At 44.9% G+C, this 19529-nt stretch overlaps 1 protein-coding gene across 4 annotated transcripts in view; it reads right to left on the bottom strand.

Annotated features, from left to right (window-relative positions):
- Positions 1-19529, bottom strand: part of RTN4 (reticulon 4) — an 85508-nt gene that overhangs the window by 2148 nt on the left and 63831 nt on the right. For all 4 annotated transcript variants that reach the window (XM_089528908.1, XM_089528909.1, XM_089528910.1 and 1 more), the window contains 4 exons: positions 17358-17496; positions 3560-3629; positions 1775-1821; positions 605-663 (listed from right to left, as the gene is read on the bottom strand). In XM_089528908.1, coding sequence (XP_089385034.1) covers positions 605-663; positions 1775-1821; positions 3560-3629; positions 17358-17496 — 315 coding nt within the window. The remainder of the gene's footprint in view (positions 1-604; positions 664-1774; positions 1822-3559; positions 3630-17357; positions 17497-19529) is intronic.

Below are 19529 nucleotides of genomic sequence, written 5' to 3'. Positions count from 1 at the left end.
TCACAACTGAAGCCAAGGGATGCCTGCTCCCCTTGGCATCTTTATATTGCTTTATTTTAGCACCTCTTCGCTAGAATATTTCATGAATTCTAGCCCACTCTGGGACCACAACAAACTACCATTACCAGATTTTATTTTACTTTTTGTGGGTTTTTTGGGCTATGTGGCCATTTTAGAAGAGTTTATTCCTGACGTTTTGCCTGCATCTGTGGTTGGCCACTTCAGAGTCTGAAGATGCTAACCACAGATGCAGGCAAAATGTCAGGAATAAACTCTTCTAGAACATGGCCACATAGCCCAAAACCCCCACAAAATACTATGGATGCCGGCCATGAAAGCCTTCGACTTCACATACCATTACCAGAATTCCATAGCATAGAGCCATGGCTATTCAAGCAGTGTCAAACCACATTATTTCTCCAGTGCGGATGCAGCCAGAGAAACAAGATGCTCATTGATCACAGCAACAGCCTGGAAATGGGGGGTTGTGAGAGGAGTCACACCAGAATTCAGTGTGTAGCACCATAACTGCAGCACTTATGCATACATAAAGACATAAAGGCCATTAATAAATTAAATTGGCTTCAAAATTCAGAACACTCACTTTGCCATTCCATCTTTAACATTCTTATTCACTAGCCCCACGTAATGGTCAATCTGAGCCTGGAAGACAAAAGAAAAGAAGGAATTTACCATTTTAATGAGTTCTGAATAATATGTATTTACACATCCTACATCCCCAGCTATGATGTTTTAATAGCTGGGAAATGCTGAGGACACAAGATTGTTATCAAACATTATTTGAATTCCATCAGACCTGGGGGGAAGATTGTTGTCCATGGAAGAGACTAGGGCTTTTGTTGAAGCATACTGTACTCAGGCTTTATACGTTTAAAAAAAAAATCAGCAGCAAAAGTCAAATTTAACATTTTGTATACAACTGTCCTAGGCTTAATTATTGTGGTGTTTCACTATGCACCTGCCAGATCAATACGATATTTAAGCCACCTTTAAGATGAGGGTGGGTGGGGAATAAATAATGCAGCCCTCCAGAAGCTGTTCAACATCAACTCCCAGCAACCCTCATAACTGCCAGTACTGGCTAAGGCTGCTAGGATCTGCAGTCCAACAACATCCAGAAGGCCACATGATTCCCATCCCTGATCTACAAGAAGCATATACAGTGTGCCCGCGCTATAGGAGGGCGCTCTATACACAGCTTCCTGCTTATGCAGAAACCACATGACGGGAGAATGACTGGCGCCCGCGCCCACAACGCATGTGCTCTCCCACACCGCAAGCACGAGCCCCATTCAACTGAATGGGGCTTGAGCGTGCACGTTTTTCGGCTTATGCAGGGGGGAGGGTCCAGAATGGATCCCCCGTGTAAGCCAAGGGACCACTGTACAGTCTTGTGTTGGGAAGAGACTACTTCTATTTAAGTGGACTGGTAGTTTTACAAGCTCATTCTTTCAAAACTTCAGTCTTGCCCAATTCAAAATCTCTGCCTTGTAAAGTGTCCGAAGCAGGTCATTTGAGTCTATCAGCCACAGTGCTTCCCAGCTGAGAATGTCTGCCAAGTCATGACTTGCGTAACCCCAGATGAACGCTGGAAAAGCAGCTAGATTAAGAAGCTCAACAGGCAAAGAGGATGGGATTGTGCTCTGCAGTGTTTGCTCAATCAATCGTTCTGTACACAACTTATTCACAATATCCCAACCAATCCAGCCACCTCTGCCAAACTGCCAGAGTATATACTACAGCATGCTCTCACCTGGTGCTTTTCATAAATAACAGGAATACTGAAGAGTGAGATCAGAGCTGGGGAAAAAACAACATAAAACAGAGTTAAGTACACAGACATGCTGAGAAACTTTGCCATCACATAAGATGCATAAAAATCCATGCAAACACATCTTGCAAAAGGCAGACATCATATCCTACAGTTGCAGCATATGGTGTTCACAAAGAAACTATGGGAAGTAGTGATGGCCGGAACTAAAGGCAGTACAGGATGTGCAAAGTAATGCTTCCATATATGCCAATGATACGCCCAAGTAGAGGTCACTCACATGAGTTATCTCACCATGAAACAACACTGAGCATGGCTCCTACCACTGACAAAACTAAGTACTATGATCAAATCAAATGCTGCAAGTATAATATTTGAGACTACCAACTTGGATGCTATCCCTTCCCTACTCCAAGATTTGCTACTTTTGTTTTGCTGAATTGCAACTTCTATGAACCCTAACCAGCCAGATCCAATGGTGAGGAATGCTGGAATAGCAGTCCAGTAACATCTGGAGGGTTGCATGATTCCCTCGTTGCTCCAATGCTACTGCATTTCAGTGTTTGAGCTGGAAGAACCATCTAATCCAACTCCATTGATCCAGGAATCCACCACTGAAGTACCTGTGAAAGGTGAACATCCCTCCACCCATCTCGTTTAAAAACTTCAGAGGAAAAAAAGTCCACCGCCTTTGAGAAAGTCTATTCCATTGTTGAACATCTCAAGGTTAAAGACAATTCTTTAGATATCTAAAGATGGTTATTTTCTCTCAGTTTTTTTCTCTTCAAGGTTAAACATACCCAACTCTCTTAACCATTCATCGTATTTAGCTTCCAGACCTTTCAGCATCTTGGTCACCATCCCTGAACACATTCCAGCTTGCCAATATCCTTCTTAAACTTTGGTGGCCACATGCGGTCACAGTGTTTCAGGTGATGTATGGCCAAAGCAGAATAAAGTGGTACTATTATGTCCCTTAATCTGGACACTATACGTCTGATAAATCAGCCTAGAAGTGCATTGGCCTTTTTTGCCCTTGTTTCCTACTGTGGATCCATGCTAAGCTGGCAGTCTACTAAAATGCCTAGCTTCTTTTCACATGTACTGCTGCTAAATTAGATGTCACCAATTTGATATTATGTGCATCTGATTTTCCTGCACAAATGTAATGTGTGGGAGTAAATGCCTTCAAGTCACGTGTTGACTTATGGCAACCCTACAAATTTCTAAGATTTTCTTAGGCAAAGAATATTCAGAGATGATTTGGCAGTTCCTTACTCTGAAATATAACCTACAGCCTTCACTGGAAGTCTCTAATCCAAGTACCAAGTACAGGGATAACTGCTTAGCTTCCAAGATCAGACTTAGCTCCCAGGATTTGGATACTTTAGGGCAGTTGTCCCCAAACTGTGCTCTTTAAGGGATTCTGGACTTCAGCTCCCAGAATCCCAGACTATTGTCTGAAGCTTCTGGGAGTTGAAGACTGAAATCTCTTAAAGGGCACAGTTTAGGGTATTTAGGCCCAGCCACATAAATATAGTACCTCACATCTATCCCTGTTGAAAATCATTTTGTAAATTTTGGCTCAGCTCTCCAATCTAGTAAGATCATCCTGATCTTCAGGGGTATTAGTGTCTCCTCCCAGTTTGATGTCATTTGCTCAACAAAGCTGGACCCAGGATAGAATCCTTGCTGCCTTTGTTGGGTAACACTAGAAAACAGATATTGGATATCAGTTAGTGCAACATGAAAAAGAGAACCACTTACCCAATATCAGCAGTGTCAGACCATTGAACAAGGCACCAACGTAAGTGAACACCCACATCAACACTGCGAACTGAAAAAGAGCAAGACTGCTGAATGAGAACACAGGATATAGACCCTCTATTTAGATCTGGAGCAGACCTGTACAATCCCTGCTGGTGGCCAACATGTCAAAAAGTCTTCCATGTTCTCTGTCCACATGTCCATGGCTGCATGGAGACTCCCCATATGATGGGAACACAGAAGCACAGTAAGCCATCATTGGAAACAGAAAGTGGGAAAACCTATGAGGATGTTATTTCCAGTAGCATCTCCATGGCAACTGTATCCACTCCCCTCCATTTGTAGATGGCCTTCATTAAAATGACTCTTCTGAAGGAAATGCTGAACAGTCAAGCAGTAAAAGGGTAACACTTCAATCTCAGTATGTCAGGGATAATTATAGCCAAAAGGACTTGTAACAGGATCCGCAGCCTGTTCCTCCAAGGTTTCCCTGGGTCAGGCCAAGTGAAGAATGAGGAAAGACTCACAGCATTTCACACCTGCTCTGTCTCACTGTGGTTCAGGTGACCATTTCTACACCAAACAGGTTCAAGGTCTGCAGTGGTGAAAGAGATGAGTGTGGCAGACTCAACCTCCCCAACCCCCACTCCATAGTCAGACTAGGGCACAATATCTGTGCTATTTTCATGTGGGTAAGGTCACCCTGAGGTAGCATTCACACCACATCGATATCATCACATGGGGACTATTTCATTAGCAGATGCCCTCCAAGCAGAAAGGGATAGCATGCATCACACAGGACAAAGCCACCCCAAACATTAAGTTGCTGCACTGTGATAAAATATCTGCTCTGCTAATTACTGCTTCATAAATGAAAATTTAGGAGGCACATCACCCATACTAGTCTGAACTACTCCACTTCTCTCTACACCTACAGCACTCACTATCTTAGTTGTAAAAGCTTTTAAATCTGTTTTTAACTTATTATTGCTACTTAAATAGGTTTTTAGCTTATTTAATTATGCTATTATTTTAAAACTTGTAACTTGTTAGTAACAGTATTAGTAGTTAGTAGTAGTAATACCACCACTTTCAGGTTCTCTCCCCATAACCAGACACTACTATGGGCTCTTATTTGTCTTCCCTCATATTTCAAGTGGGGTCAGCACTCAATTGCTGTCTTTGGTACTTTGTGATAGTGCTTAAGGATGCCTTAACATCAGAAGGGAGGAAGTTGGTTGTGTATCATCTTCACATAAGTAGCGGTCAGGTCTGCCATATGTGCAGCTCTCCTAAATAAAGTCAAACCACTAGTTACGCTAAATCCAGAGGGTCTGTAAAATCTATGGAAGGCATCTCTTTTGGTCCAGGGTACTGGTATCTTTTGATCTAGAACATACAAGACTGATTATGGGAAACCATAGATGAATAGCCAACCTCAAGGAGCCAAAGCTGACAGGAAAGAGCTTGGATATACAGTGCGCCCGCGTGATACGCGGGCACGCTTTACGCAGACTTGAGGCTTATGCGCTCAAGCCGCAGGGCACGCGTAGGGCGGCACATCCCATTCAATTGAATGGGCGCACATGCCCGTTGCGCCCCGCGCGCTGCCGCACTGCACACAAGCCCCATTGTTTCCAATGGGGCTTGAGCATAGGCGGAATTCGCCTTACACAGAGGGGTCCGGAACGGATCCCCCGCATAAGGAGAGGGCAGACTGTATTACCTCTCTGGACAAAAACACCTGAAATGCCCCCAGTCAGCATGAATATAAACTGGGGAATTATGGCAGCTGTTGTCTCTAAAAAATTTACTCTTCCAAGCTCTGATCTAGAGGTATGTTTTATCGTATGGTTAACTGCTGACCTAGATGAGGCATGAGAAGACTATTGTTTTGTAGTCAGGCTACTGTACCTGAGAAATGAAAAAGGCAACTTAAACATTGCTAAGGCAGGAGGCTATTAGCACACAAACAGATCAGAGAAGGTAAGTCAATCCACTTGTCAAATAACTGAGAACAGGGCAAGGGAAGAAAACTTGATGGAAGTGCTAGATCACCAATGTGTGAATTCCCAGCCTGTATGCCTCCCACTGCTAGTCTAAGGGCAAAATATTCAATAGGGGTTGTCTTATCAAATGGTCTGAAAGCATGCTGGCACAACTGTTCATAAAGTATTTATGTTCTAGCATTACAGGTGTCAGGTATGCATTACCCAAGAAGAAACCACATGCTTGAAGAAACCAGGAAACAGGATAGCATTCTGACCAAGTATTTAGCATTTCTAAACCATCCTACCCCTTCGCTACCAATTGTCAAATATATCAGGATACAAAGAGGAGTTGATAAATTCAGCTGGAGTAAAACTCCTAAAGAGCTTAATCAGAAGACTATGGCTAAGCACATCTAGATCTCCCATCTACTGGATGGGAGACAACCTGGGAATCCCTCATCTGCCGCTCTGAATCACAGGGTAGAAGACTGTATGTTCTAAATGAAGGCTACTGTCTCCCAGACGGACAAATTATCTAATATTCTAGCAAAAGACGATGGCTCCTGCCATTTCAGAGGAAACAAGTTTCACATGTCAGATGCACTTGCAAAGCAAGTTTGATCTCTTGAGTGCAAGATGGAGGAAGATGGACAGAGGACTCAACATTACAACTGTGGGGAGAATTAAAAGAGTATAGGGGAAACAGAGGTTTAGCCAAGTTCTGCATCATGTGAGAGATTTCTTCTTCTCTGTCTCCCAGTTCTAGTTGCCAATAAAAATAAAAAATTGGAAACCTATATTTACATACCCAGGTTATCAGATGGCATACAAACAATGTAAAAATAAATCTTATGCAATCCAAAGAAACAATTTAGTGCTTTTACACTTAAGAAGAATCTTGCAAGTAACTAGGCATTCACTGTTCTCCATTACAAATATAATATTTGGATAATGCTATTTTAGAATAAGAATACTGCTTGTCACCAACCAAGGGAAATACTTCCTGTTTCCACTTGTGTTTGTAAGTGGGTAAACGTCTCTTTTGTATTACAGCTAACATAAATCACAGCTGCATACTACAAGCTTTAAGCTGTAAGTAACCAACAACTAACCACTATAAACACACTGTTAAGTATCCAGTGGCAGAAAGAAAGGATTTAGAAATACAACACAGATTTATCAGATCTGATGCAGACATAGAAAAAGTACAAAATGAGATGCCACTGGGTACAGAGATCTATTAGTGTGAATCCTGCTCTTCCAAGACCCCTAGCCCTGCAGTTTTTAATGGTTGCAAAGATATGCCTATAAAGGTAAATTTGAAAACACCCAAAAGACAGAATGCTCATTAGAGTCTTGAGAAATCTAATCAACCGTACCATATAGCCCACTTCAGCAAACCCAACCATAGTTCAAGACAGGTCATGTCCACAACCACGGATTCTAGCTTTTAAGGTGCCATAAGGTACTGATGTTTTTGTTGCAACTGACTCAGTCAGGGTTACCCTCCTAAAAATAGAAAGCTGTTTACCTTGGCTTGATCTATGTATGACTGACTAGAAAGAACCATCCAAATGCTGACCTCATCTCTGAAAATAACTTAAATGGCCAACTGGCACGTGTATGCCCTTCTGGATGCATTTCATGAATACACAATTACTGTATGTTGGAGTAAGAAGCTCACCTTGGTCACTGCAGGCCATACCATAATTTGATAAAATGATGTTAATTTCCACTTCAGCAGCACTGCAGATTCAGCAAGCCCTACCCTGATCCTCATAATACAGGGACTCAGGATTAGTTGTTATGGTAAGCATGACAGAGTTACCCATAACAGCAAAGCTGGGAGCCCCTGACATTTGATCCACTTGGCAAGACTTTTTAAGGCAGCTGTTGGTTAGTCCAGGGGTGGATGTAACATTAGTCTTTTTTTAAACCTTTCTTCCCCCCCCCCCCCCAAAACTAGAACTAGATCCACAGATGAGAGTCCAATGCAAAAAGGTGGAACAGAGGGACTTCTGTACACTTCTAGTTAAGGCCAAGCTATACTCCTGTTTTGTCCACAAGTTATTTAATCCAACAAGGAGGAGAGTCTACTTGTTTTTACTGAACAACTGGGTGTTAGAAACTCTTGACATTGTAAATCACCTAGAGATCTAATGGTACCACTGACCATATCCACTGGGGTTTGGTTCCATATGTGGATACCAAAATCCATGGATGTGCAAGTGCCATTAAATACAATGGCATAGTAAAATGGTGTCCCTTATATAATATGGCAAAATTAAGATTCCTTTTTGGAATTTATAAATGTTTGAATATTTTCAAGCCGTGAATGCCTGGATCCGTGGATAACGAATCCATGGATAGGGAGTGCTGCACTAGTCTCTTTGAAGTAGAAAACTGACATCTTTCAAGTCATTCCCAATGTAGATAATGCAGACCAGGAATGAGTAACTGCACAAGTGGCAGGGGAAGGCTTCCTCCCCACAAGCCACAGCTTCCCTTGGCCCTTATTTCTCCTCCATTTCTCCTTCAGAAAGGTGACCAGGATGGTATCTCATTACTTTCTGTCACCACAGTAAAGGAAAAACTGAGGAAAAACAAGATATTTGAGAGGGGTGTGTCTTTGCACACATTTTGGGAAGTTCAGAGGGACTGGTGGAGGGTTTCAGGGACTGCAAAAATGTGATCCAGTGTCCACATGCAGCCTATAGGAACCACATGCTCCCTTCCAATACAGACCATTTTCACACATTCATCACTAATGACACAGAAGCCAGAATTTGGCATTTTATATTTGTTCCTTGTATTTCTATACCACCTTTCTAAAACCAGGGAAGGTGGTATAAATACTTCCCAACCCCACCTAGAGTCAGATAACGATACAGAAGAAACATGAAAAGCAACACCAAAAAAACAAGTTTTTATGGCTACAGTATAATTCAGGGGTCGGCAACCTCCGGCCTGCGGGCCGGATGCGGCCCATGGAGGCCTGGCGGCCGGCCCGTGCTTCCCATTGCCGCCGCCGCTGCCGCAGCGGGCGCCCGTCGCGGCGTTTCGCCGCTCTGGGCGCCGCCATTTTGGGCGGCAAAATGGCGGCGAGGTCGCGCGAGACTTCGTGGCCATTTTAGGTGAAAAAATGGCGGCGCCCAGAGCGGCCTCTGGGGCTATGGGCGCCGCCATTTTTTCACCCAAAATGGCGGCGCCCAGAGCGGCGAAAAACCGCGATGGGCAGCTGCGGCGGCAGCGGCGGCGGGCCTTTGAGAGGCCCGCTACCGTCTCTGGGGCCCTCCAGCAGGGCTCCGAAGGCGGCAGTGGGCCTCTGGGGGGCCCGCTGCCGTCCCTGGGGCCCTCCAGGAGGGCTCCGAGGGTGGCAGGGGGCCTCTGAGGGGCCCGCTGCCGTCCCTGGGGCCCTCCAGGAGGACTCCGAGGGCGGCAGGGGGCCTGCTGCTGTCCCTAGGGCCCTCCAGGAGGGCTCCGAGGGTGGCAGGGGGCCTCTGGGGGGCCCTTTGCCGTCCGTGGGGCCCTCCAGGAGGGCTCCAAGGGCGGCAGGGGGCCTCTGGGGGGCCCTTTGCCGTCCGTGGGGCCCTCCAGGAGGGCTCCGAGGGTGGCAGGGGGCCTCTGGGGGACCCTTTGCCATCCCTGGGGCCCTCCAAGAGGGCTCCGAGGGCGGCAGGGGGTCTCTGGGGGACCCTTTGCAGTCCCTGGGGCCCTCCAGGAGGGCTCTCAGGGCGGCAGGGGGCCTCTGGGGGACCCTTTGCCGTCCATGGGGCCCACCAGGAGGGCTCCGAGGGTGGCAGGGGGCCTCTGGGGGGCCCGCTGCCGTCCCTGGGGCCCTCCAGGAGGGCTCCGAGGGTGGCAGGGGGCCTGCTGCCGTCCCTGGGGCCCTCCAGGAGGGCTCCGAGGGCGGCAGGGGGCCTCTGGGGGGCCCTTTGCCATCCCTGGGGCCCTCCAGGAGGGCTCCGAGGGCGGCAGGGGGCCTCTGGGGGGCCCTTTGCCGTCCCTGGGGCCCTCCAGGAGGGCTCGGAGGGTGGCAGGGGGCCTCTGGGGGACCCTTTGCCGTCCCTGAGGCCCTACAGGAGGGCTCCGAGGGCAGCAGGGGGCCTCTGGGGGGCCTGCTGCTGTCCCTGGGGCCCCCCAGGAGGGCTCCGAGGGCGGCAGGGGGCCTCTGGGGGGCCCTTTGCCATCCCTGGGGCCCTCCAGTAGGGCTCCGAGGGCGGCAGGGGGCCTCTGGGGGGCCCTTTGCCATCCCTGGGGCCCTCCAGGAGGGCTCCGAGGGATGGCAGGGGGCCTCTGAGAGGCCCGGTGCTGTCGCTGGGGCCCTCCAGGGGGCCCTCCAGCGCTGGTGGCCCCCACCAGCTTTTTTGCCGGTCTCTGACGGGGCCTGGGGCCCCGTCAGGGGCCAGCAAAGGTGGGGAGGCCTGGCCCCCGGAGGGTGGAAGCCCCGCCCCGGAGGGTGGAAGCTCCACCCCGGCACACGGCCCCGCCCCGGAGGGTGGAAGCTCCACCCCCCGCACGTGGCCCCGCCCCGGAGGGTTGAAGCTCCACCCCCGGCTTCGGCCCCCCAGTCGCCTCAGTGACACCAACCCGGCCCCCGGCTCAAAAAGGTTGCCTACCCCTGGTATAATTAAAATAACTGCATCAATATCCTTCTGAAAACAAAGACAGCAGTGACCAATTTCAACTCTAGAATCACAGAATCATAGAGTTGGAAGAGACCACAAGGGCCATCCAGTTCAACCCCCTGCCATGCAGGAACTCACAGTCAAAGCATCGCCAACAGATAGCCATCCAGCCACTATTTAAAGACCTCCAAAGGAGGAGACTCTTCAGGGAATACATTCCAGAGATTGGGTCTGAAGGGAAATCTTTTTCTCAAGTGTAAGCAATTGAATCTCCACAAGGACTCCCTTCAAAGTGAAGTCACCTGATCATCTTAAAATCAACCACGTTAATACTGAGACATGTTATCCTTCAAGACAGCCTGTGCTCAAGCCATTTAGACCTTTAAAGGTTGAAATCAACATCATGGGTTGAATTCAGAAAACAATTGGCAAATACTGCAGTTTTTCAGTAACTGAGAGGTGCGATTTCAATACTATAAAATAAATTACAATATAAATAAAACAGGACAAAGATGAATGGATAAATAAATAAATGTGGAATTAATTATTATACATCACAATAGCCAATGCCTTTAAATTTGGGTTAGGGAGATTCATGAAAGAAGTCCATTTAATGCAGACAGAAATGGTGGATCTCTTATCTGTGAGCCAAATATGTTTCAAGGCATTTTTGGAGCTTCGCTTTTGGAGCTCTTCAGACTCATCTCTTTTTGTCTTTTCTGACCAGATGCATGGCACTGGAGAAAGGCAAGCAGAACATCTTCATCCAGTGTTGACTGACCGCCAGCAAACTTCTCAATGGCTTTTCATGTAGGAAAGGTTAGGAGAGGGATGACTGGACAACAACCCCTTCCTTGCTGAGAAATGGTGGGGGGATGAGAGGTGGTCCTGCTCACCACCAGTATGAAGTCCCAACAAGACTGATCCAGGATGCCAACTTTCTGATGCCTGGTCTCCTCTTTACTAAAATAGTAGAACAATACATTTCTAGAGTACCAGAATATGCGTAGCAACCTGTTGCCTTCAAGCCCCAATGATGGATCTTGCTAGCTGATATGGAAACAGGATGTTAGACTAGGGAGACTTTTAATCTCATACAATAGAACTCTTGATTGTCTTAGGCCTCAATCAATGAAAAGGGAATAAAAAGTATAAAAGTCCTAGTAAAGATTTATTTTTAATTTCAATTCGTTTCAACTTCCATAGATTACTTCCTTTCCCCCCCCCCCCCTGCTACATTTTATGTTCAGATCCCTTTGATGTTTATGCTGCTGAATGCTGGCTCAAGAATAAAGCAGAGAAAGATAAGAAAATGAACTCATCCCAATTAGAAAACATCAGCAAATGTACCAACTCAGAAAACTGAAATTCCAAAACCCAGAAGTCACCAATTAGTAACTTCAGCCACACAAAATCAACAGAGCAAAACAGATAGCCACCAGTCAATAATTACTCAAGAATACCAGGCAGTGACAGATGCTTTCTGATAAGGAGACAGTTGATCCTTCAGCTCTGCCAAATCTATGGTTGTTAATGACTGCTACAGAAGTGTTTGTACTGACAAAGGAAAACAGTGTTCAAGCCATCACCAACCCCACCTCTCAGCTGGAACACTTCAGTGCAAGGAGTTGCAAAGTTGTTTCTCTTCCTATCAACACCCTGAACTGACCACTGGCCCTGTTTTCTCTTTTCTGTTGTTGCTGTTAACCTCGAGTCAATCCCAACTCAAGTTGATCCTGTGGATGAGACTATCTTCCACTGCTCTGCTTAGGTGCTGTAAATTCATACCTGTGCTTTCCTTAATAGAGTTCATCCATCTAGCATGGGGTCTACCTCTCTTTCTACATCCCTCCACCTTTCCTAGCATTATTGTCTTTTCCAGTGAGTCATTCCGTCTCATGATATGACCAAAGCACAACAACCTCAACTTTATCATCTTGACTTCTAGGGGTACTGATCTGTTCTAGGACCCATTTGTTTGTCTTTTTGGTTGTCTATAAGAGCTGCAGCACTCTTCTCCAGCACCACATCTTAGATCATACCCTGCTGCTGCTGCTGCTGCTGCAAATGACAGAACAATAGTTTCATTTTGTTTTACATAGTAATGAAATCATTGTTTTAATCGTACAGTAATGTTTTCTTTCATATAGGTATTTAAAAAATATTGCATTGTTTTAACCTGCTTTGAAACATGTATTTTCACTAAAGACTTTGATGTCTAATGATTTTATCCCATTTGTATATGCACATGGTCTTTAACTGGGTTTCTGCTGTTGTTGTTATTTGCTGTCAAGTTGACTTCAACTTATGGTGACTCTGAGTTTAAAAAAAATCCAAGAAGTTGGAATGTTTTAGTGCAATTTGTGTTTCCTGCAATAACTGCGGTAAGCCACAATCGTAGCCTATCAACCCAGCGTGGGGATCTGGGTGCAGCATAAACATGCAGGCACCCCACTTTTTCCTGCTCTCAACTCACCTCCACTCATGTTCTCTAGATTTCCTGCAAGAAAGAAGTCTCTGAATCCCTCCTCACAAAACAGTCTGGGCAGCTTTATAACTAGGAGGCCTCTGCCCTTTTAACTTTTTCTTGGCTTATGTATGTTGTATGCCTTCAAGTCATTTCTGACTTATGGTGACTCTATCATGGGGTTTTCCTGGTGAGATTTGTTCAAAAGTTTGCCATTGCCTTCTCCCAAGGCTGAGAGAGTGTGACATGCTGAAGGTCACCCAGTGGATTTACATGGCTGAGACGGGATTCAAACCCTGGTCTCCAGTGTCATATTCCAGTGTTCGAACTACCACATCACACTGGCTCAAAAAAGGATCAGGCTCACCAGGCTCTTAACCACCAGGCCAAGCCAGTGGCTTCCTTAGGAAATTAACTGTTAGTTAAAGCTGAATGAGAATAACCAGCCACAGCAATGGTTCAAGTTGCATTTCCAGGATCACTAAGCCCAGGAAGTGTGCCCCCTTCAGTTACCTGGGTTGTGGCTCCTATGTCCACTAGTTGGTGCATAAGACCACTGAAGAAGAAACTTAGCATTTCAACCAGGGCTATTGTAACTGTAAAAAATCATTACATTGCTTCAACCCTCCACAGACCCCTGTGAGGACACCGCAGGGGGGGGCGGGGGGGCATCAACCACTGGTTAGAACCACTGCTGTAGATAATTAAATTTTAACAATAACCTTTTGTGACTTTTTACTTACATATGTTTGCATTTGTACCTGTTTCAATTTATGTAAACTGCCTTGACTCACATTTCTGGTAGAAAGGTGGGATACAAACAGCTTCATTTATATACCGCTTCATACTGAACTAGCAGTGTCTAAGCGGTTTACAACTATAAGCTAATTGCCCCCAACAACCTGGCTACTCATTTTAGTGACTTCGGAAGGATGCAAGCCTGAGTCGAGCTTCAGCCTTTTTTGCTGGTATTGAACACGCAATCTTATGGTTTTGAGTGAGTGGCTGCAGTACAGGCATTTAACCACTGCGCCACTAGGGCACAGATTAATTGAACAACTGTGGTTAAAACACTCTGGCCTCGCATTTCTAGAGTTGGAATACTGAGGTTAACTGAACAGTCTGTGGTAGCTTTACCTAGTGAATCTCTTTAACCTCTTACAGGTTAGCTGCACTAAGTTAAAGATTCAGATACCACTCAATGGCTATTACTGTATTAGTGACATATGCATGGATAAGTCCCACTACGCACATGGGGTGAATTATTCATCATAGTGCAATAGATATATTTTGCAGACAGCAGCAGAAGTCAAGCGGCACATACAAGAAGACCATGCATTGCAGCTGAACTCTGAGATTGCAGAGTGCACACTGGGATTGCAAACTGTGTGTTGCCACAATGGCACTCACTCATTGACATGCACTGTGCAATGCTGCTGTTCTGCACTGGTGTTATGTAGGGCTGGCAAAGCATATCTCCGCATGCAGATATTTACACTATGCTGCAGGGTGTTGGATTTCAGCCAATGAAATGCAACTGTTTTTGCCGATGGACCAAAACTGTCAAGCTCCTCATGTTTGTTCCCACTTTCTGTGTTATCTGTGGCCAGGTCTTACCACATTTTAAAAAAACATTTGAAGGTACATGCTCTGTAATCGATGTTTAGGCTACATTTTAAATCCAAACAGCCACTCCTTCCAAGTGATTTCAGTGAGCTTCTGTACTAATAAATCGATGGACCTCATTTAGCAGACAGCAAAGAAAAAAAGGTTTTTTAAAAATATGTATTCTTAATATATAACGGCCATTTCAACTCTAACAGGCCCCTCACTGAGAAAATGGTCAACACCCACAAGATAAGATTTTATTTTATTATTTATTTATTTTGTATTTCAGGGCATTTTTGTGAAAAATTTGGTTATATAAAAACCTTGGGATGTGAGCAAAAATTTTCTTCAAAAAAGACTTTTCTGTGAAAAAAACCCCTAAGTTTTGTGCACAATTTGTTTTCTTTTAAAAAAAAATGTGTCAAAGAAAAAAAAAGATTTTTAAAAATGCACAAAACTTCATATCGTCTTGCTCAGGAAGCAGAAAAATACTGAAATTCCATGCAAGAACCAAATAAAGATTTACATTGCCTATCACACTCAAATAGCTAAGGCTTAGTTTCCATTTTGGTAATTAGTATGTATCTAGTTATGCCACAAACTTCAGATTTCATTGGGGGAGTCACTGGCCTATACCCAAATGCTAATCTGAACTGAAACAGAGCAGTTAGAATCAATACTAAATGTCATCAGGTAAATCTTACTGATCCAATGAGTCTGCATGGACTAGTGACTGGTAATGTTGGTCCATGGCATATGCATATTTGTGCTCACAGAATGGCAAGAAGTGTTCTAATGTACAACTTATACTGCTCCAATATGCTGTTACAGCCATATTATATCACATTACATAACATTATATTGCAAGTTATGCACAGGTAACAATTAGGTCTGATGTGCCTTTCGAAATACTGTAAAGTCCTTACTGACATAAAACATATCACATAAATTTTGGATAACTGATTGAACTCAGGTATGTAGTTTGCCAAAATACATTCACCCTTCCATTTTCATGGACTTGGTGTCCGCATCCCTCGTCCGTTTGCAGGCAACAAATGGAGGGGGACAAAATGGGGTACGCACCACCATTCAAGCCAATGGGGCTTAAATACTGGCGATTTTTCGGTTTTTGGGAGGGGTCCAGAATGGATCCCCCATGAAAACGGAGGGGTGACTGTACAATTCTGAATACATGTGAAAAAGCATATATGAAGGATCTGATGAGCACCATCCTTCAGTTCAAATTATACTACTCTACTGATGATCAAGTCTTCAGAAATTTTTAAAAAAGCATCCAAGTAATTTTTCTCTTTCTGAAGCACTTTCTACGTGCTCCACAGCATATAAACCTGCATAGTTATATAAGGTGTTTGCAGTGTTCAAGATCAGCCAAGTGGTACCAAAAGAGCTGGAAAGGCACTGGAGATTATATTCTAGTCCAAGAGAGGAATGAATATTTTACTGACAGTCAAACGGATTTTTTTTTTTAATAGCAGAGGAATTTTTTTTGGCTGCATTCTACAGTTGAATCCATGCCTTTTATCCAAATAGGTTGAGCAAAGTGCAGCTCAAATAAAAATAACTATCAACAAACTAAATAAGAAAGCATTTGCACCAGGGAGGTGATTGAGACCAATAAAAATTAATATATGCCACTGGTTTGTGCAACTCTCACCACAAAAATGATTTCAGATGTTTTTCTGTGCAGTGATGGCATTCTGTATTAGAAAATGTCTTGCACAGCAAACAGTTGTTTTGAATAAACCTAAGTAATCTAAAGGCAATGCATGGTGGGAGGCAGAAGAACAGATACCCATGCTTGGCCATAGTATCTGCATTGCATGATGTTGAATGTATCTGAATGATGCATTCATGTACAGCGCAACCACAGAAACAAAAGCAAGGATGGGAAAACTGGTAGCCTTCCTGCTATTATTGGACTACAAGTCCCAGCAGCCCTAGCCAGCATAACAAATGGCAAGAAATACTGGGAACTGCAGAACCAGTAACAGCTGGAATGACAACACAATTATTAACCCTGAACAAAAAGAACACTGCCCTTCCCATACAGAACCATCTATGCATCATGTAAGTCATGAACATGTCCACATGTATATATTCCCATTCCATTCTCTCCTCTGGAAATCTCTTTTCATTGTAAAAATTAGTAGTGATATAATCCGACATAAAATTATCCATCTCTGCTTATCCTCAATAACATCTTTAAAGCAAGAATTCAGATACATAGCTGTATTAATCTGGAGTATCAGTATGAAAAGGGATCTTCTAGCACTATTGAGACTACCTGAGAGAAAGAAGTTGTAGCATTAAGCTTCCTAAGACCAAGGGTACTTCCTCAGATGCATTTATTAAGTCTATGAAAACATATACTACAACTTACTTCACCCAGTCTCAAAGAACTGATCCATCATGGGAATGATTGGGGATGGTCTATCAACCAGTAGTTATACATCAAGGTGAGGGAAGTGCAGATAGGCTCAATACCTCTAAGTATTCATTACCTGAAAAACCCATAGAACTTCCTGAATTAGGAACAAAGAAAGCTGCCTCACTGGTCTATTGGTCCATCTAGGTTAGTACAGTATTCTCCACTCTTACTGGCCACAGCTATCTGAGGTTTCAGGAAAGACCTGTTCCTAAGTCCATTTCTGGTGTCACCTGGCAGTCTTTCATCCAAGCACTAACTGGGCCCAACCTTACTCAGCTTTCAAAATCAGATGAGATCAGGTGTGCTCAGGATGATATGTTGGTCCATGTCATTTTCTCCAATCCTACAGCTAGATATAGCTGTAGATGGCTCTGCAGGCCAATTCAGGTTTACTTTCACAGGTTTACTGTAACATTCATACTCTAGAACAGTGGTTCTAAACCTTCCTAATGCCACAACCTTCCTCATGTTGTGGTGACCCCCAAACATAAAATTATTTTCGTTGCTACGGTGTCTCAGTTCCTAAGACCATTGGGAATATGTGTTGTCTGATGGTCTTAGGCGACCCCTGTGAAAGGACTGTTCGATCTCCCAAAGGGGTCGCAACCCACAGGTTGAGAACCACTGCTCTAGAAAGAGAAAGGAAGCAACTTACCTTTAGAGAATCCACTAAGTCATCCACTAAGAAGAGGCGCCTGAGCTCTTTGACCGTTTTATTGAAGTGGCCGAGCACAACATTGCTGTATTTTTGGACAAGTTCCTCAGACACAGCAACATCTTTATCCAAGTAAGCCCTGGAAGAGGAAAAATGCCATTCATGAGACGCTGTTTGGCTACAGAAGCTTTATAAACTCTCCAAATTTTCAGTCAAAGAACGAGGGGAACAACAGGAAAGTCAGAGTTCCCAAGAAACCTACAGATGAACAAGCTTTAAGCATGGACCATTCTCTAAATCAGGCACAGAAGAGAAGCTGCAGCAGCTAAAGGCTTTTTGTTTTCTATTTCTAAGAACTGGCATGATTAGTTAATTAAGCTGCAATTAAATGGAAGAAACAAAGCCTGACCATGTAAAGCTGACTAGGCAAAGGGCAAACAAATAACACTGTGCCCTTTGAATGTTAAAAGAAAGACTTAGCAAATGAAATCCAATGTCTTTTTGTTGGCTAAACAACAGGAACATATTTTACCCATTTCCAAAGAAGGCCCTGATTGTCATATGATTATTATTATTATTATTATTATTATTAACCTTTATTTATAAAGCGCTGTAAATTTATGTTGCCTTTTATTTGACACCTCCAACTTCAAAGACCTGAATAAATATACTTCCTAGATAAGCAGCTTTTTACATCCCACTTTTATTCCTCTAACCCAGGGGAAGACAACTGCTGATGCCTAGGGAGAGAACTTGGAGGGCTGTACCCTCCATTACACCCTCCCATAAAAAAATCAAAAGATATCTACCTCCAAATGCCTCTACAGGACATGGATGCACTTTTGCCATGTTTTTAGGTTCCTTCTGGGGCATTTTAAGCCCAGAAGAGGCCTTTTTAGGCCAAAGTAAGTAAGTGGTAGTCTCTTTCCCTTCACTGCCCAGTTCAAGAAAGGCCTTACTTGGGCTTAAATTGCCTGCATGTGCCCTACACTTTGCCCCACTTTAACCCATGGATAAAAATTCCAGTAGACATAGACAAAACTAAGTCTCTACCCAACCTTCATTCACTCCCCTCCCAAACATCTTAAAATGGAACTTGAAGAACTGAAACCAGAAGAACTGGAGATTTGGAAGCATGGAATCATAGAATCATAGAGTTGAAAGAGACCACAAGGGCCATCCAGTCCAACCCCCACCATGCAGGAAATCTCAATCACAAAGGAAAAGGGGCAAATGACATGCTCTGGGCTTCACTCTAATCATTTACAAATTCTGTCCAAAAACAGTCCACATTGGGAATTGGTAGGATGGACACCTGCATTCAATGCTGAACAGACAACTCATGACTTTGTCTAATGGAATTATCCCCCTAATTTCTAAGGATGTAACAGAAGGTGCTTTTTCACCCCTTTCAATTTTCCAGCCTAAACATAACTATTGTTGGTTGGATATGTGCTTCCCTGTCAACTCCAATTTATGACAATGCTATCATCACAGAGTTTTCTTGGCATGATTTATTCAGAGCGGTCTGTCATTGCCTTCCTCTAAGGATGAAAGAGTATGACTTCTCCAAGGTCACCCAGCTGGTTTCTATGGCTAAGGTCCAAAATACACTGCAGAAATAATCCAATTTGAAACCACTTTAACTGTCCTTGTTCAATGCTAAAAAATTCCGGGAGCTGTAGTTTTGTGAAACATTTAGCCCAGGGGTAGGCAACCTTTTTGAGCCGGGGGCCGGGTTGGTGTCACTGAGGCGACTGGGGGGCCGAAGCCGGGGGTGGAGCTTCAACCCTCCGGGGCGGGGCCACGTGCAGGGGGTGGAGCTTCCACCCTCCGGGGCGGGGCTGCGTGCCGGGGGCGGAGCTTCCACCCTCCGGGTGCCAGGCCTCCCCACCTTTGCTGGCCCCTGACGGGGCCCCAGGCCCCGTCAGAGACCGGCAAAAAAGCTGGTGGGGGCCACCAGCGCTGGAGGGCCCCCTGGAGGGCCCCAGCGACAGCACCGGGCCTCCCAGAGGCACCCTGTCGTCCCTCGGAGCCCTCCTGGAGGGCCCCAGGGATGGCAAAGGGCCCTCCTGGAGGCCCCCTGCCGCCCTTGGAGCCCTACTGGAGGGCCCCAGCGACAGCACCGGGCCTCCCAGAGGCCCCCTGCCATCCCTCGGAGCCCTCCTGGAG

This window comes from Sceloporus occidentalis, unplaced genomic scaffold (genome assembly GCF_023333645.1).
Source record: "Sceloporus occidentalis isolate IW3139 unplaced genomic scaffold, rSceOcc1.0.p SCAF_6, whole genome shotgun sequence".
NCBI classification, from domain to species: Eukaryota; Metazoa; Chordata; class Lepidosauria; order Squamata; family Phrynosomatidae; genus Sceloporus; species Sceloporus occidentalis.
Note: the sequence above shows the minus strand (reverse complement) of the source record. Positions and strands in the feature narration are given on the sequence as shown.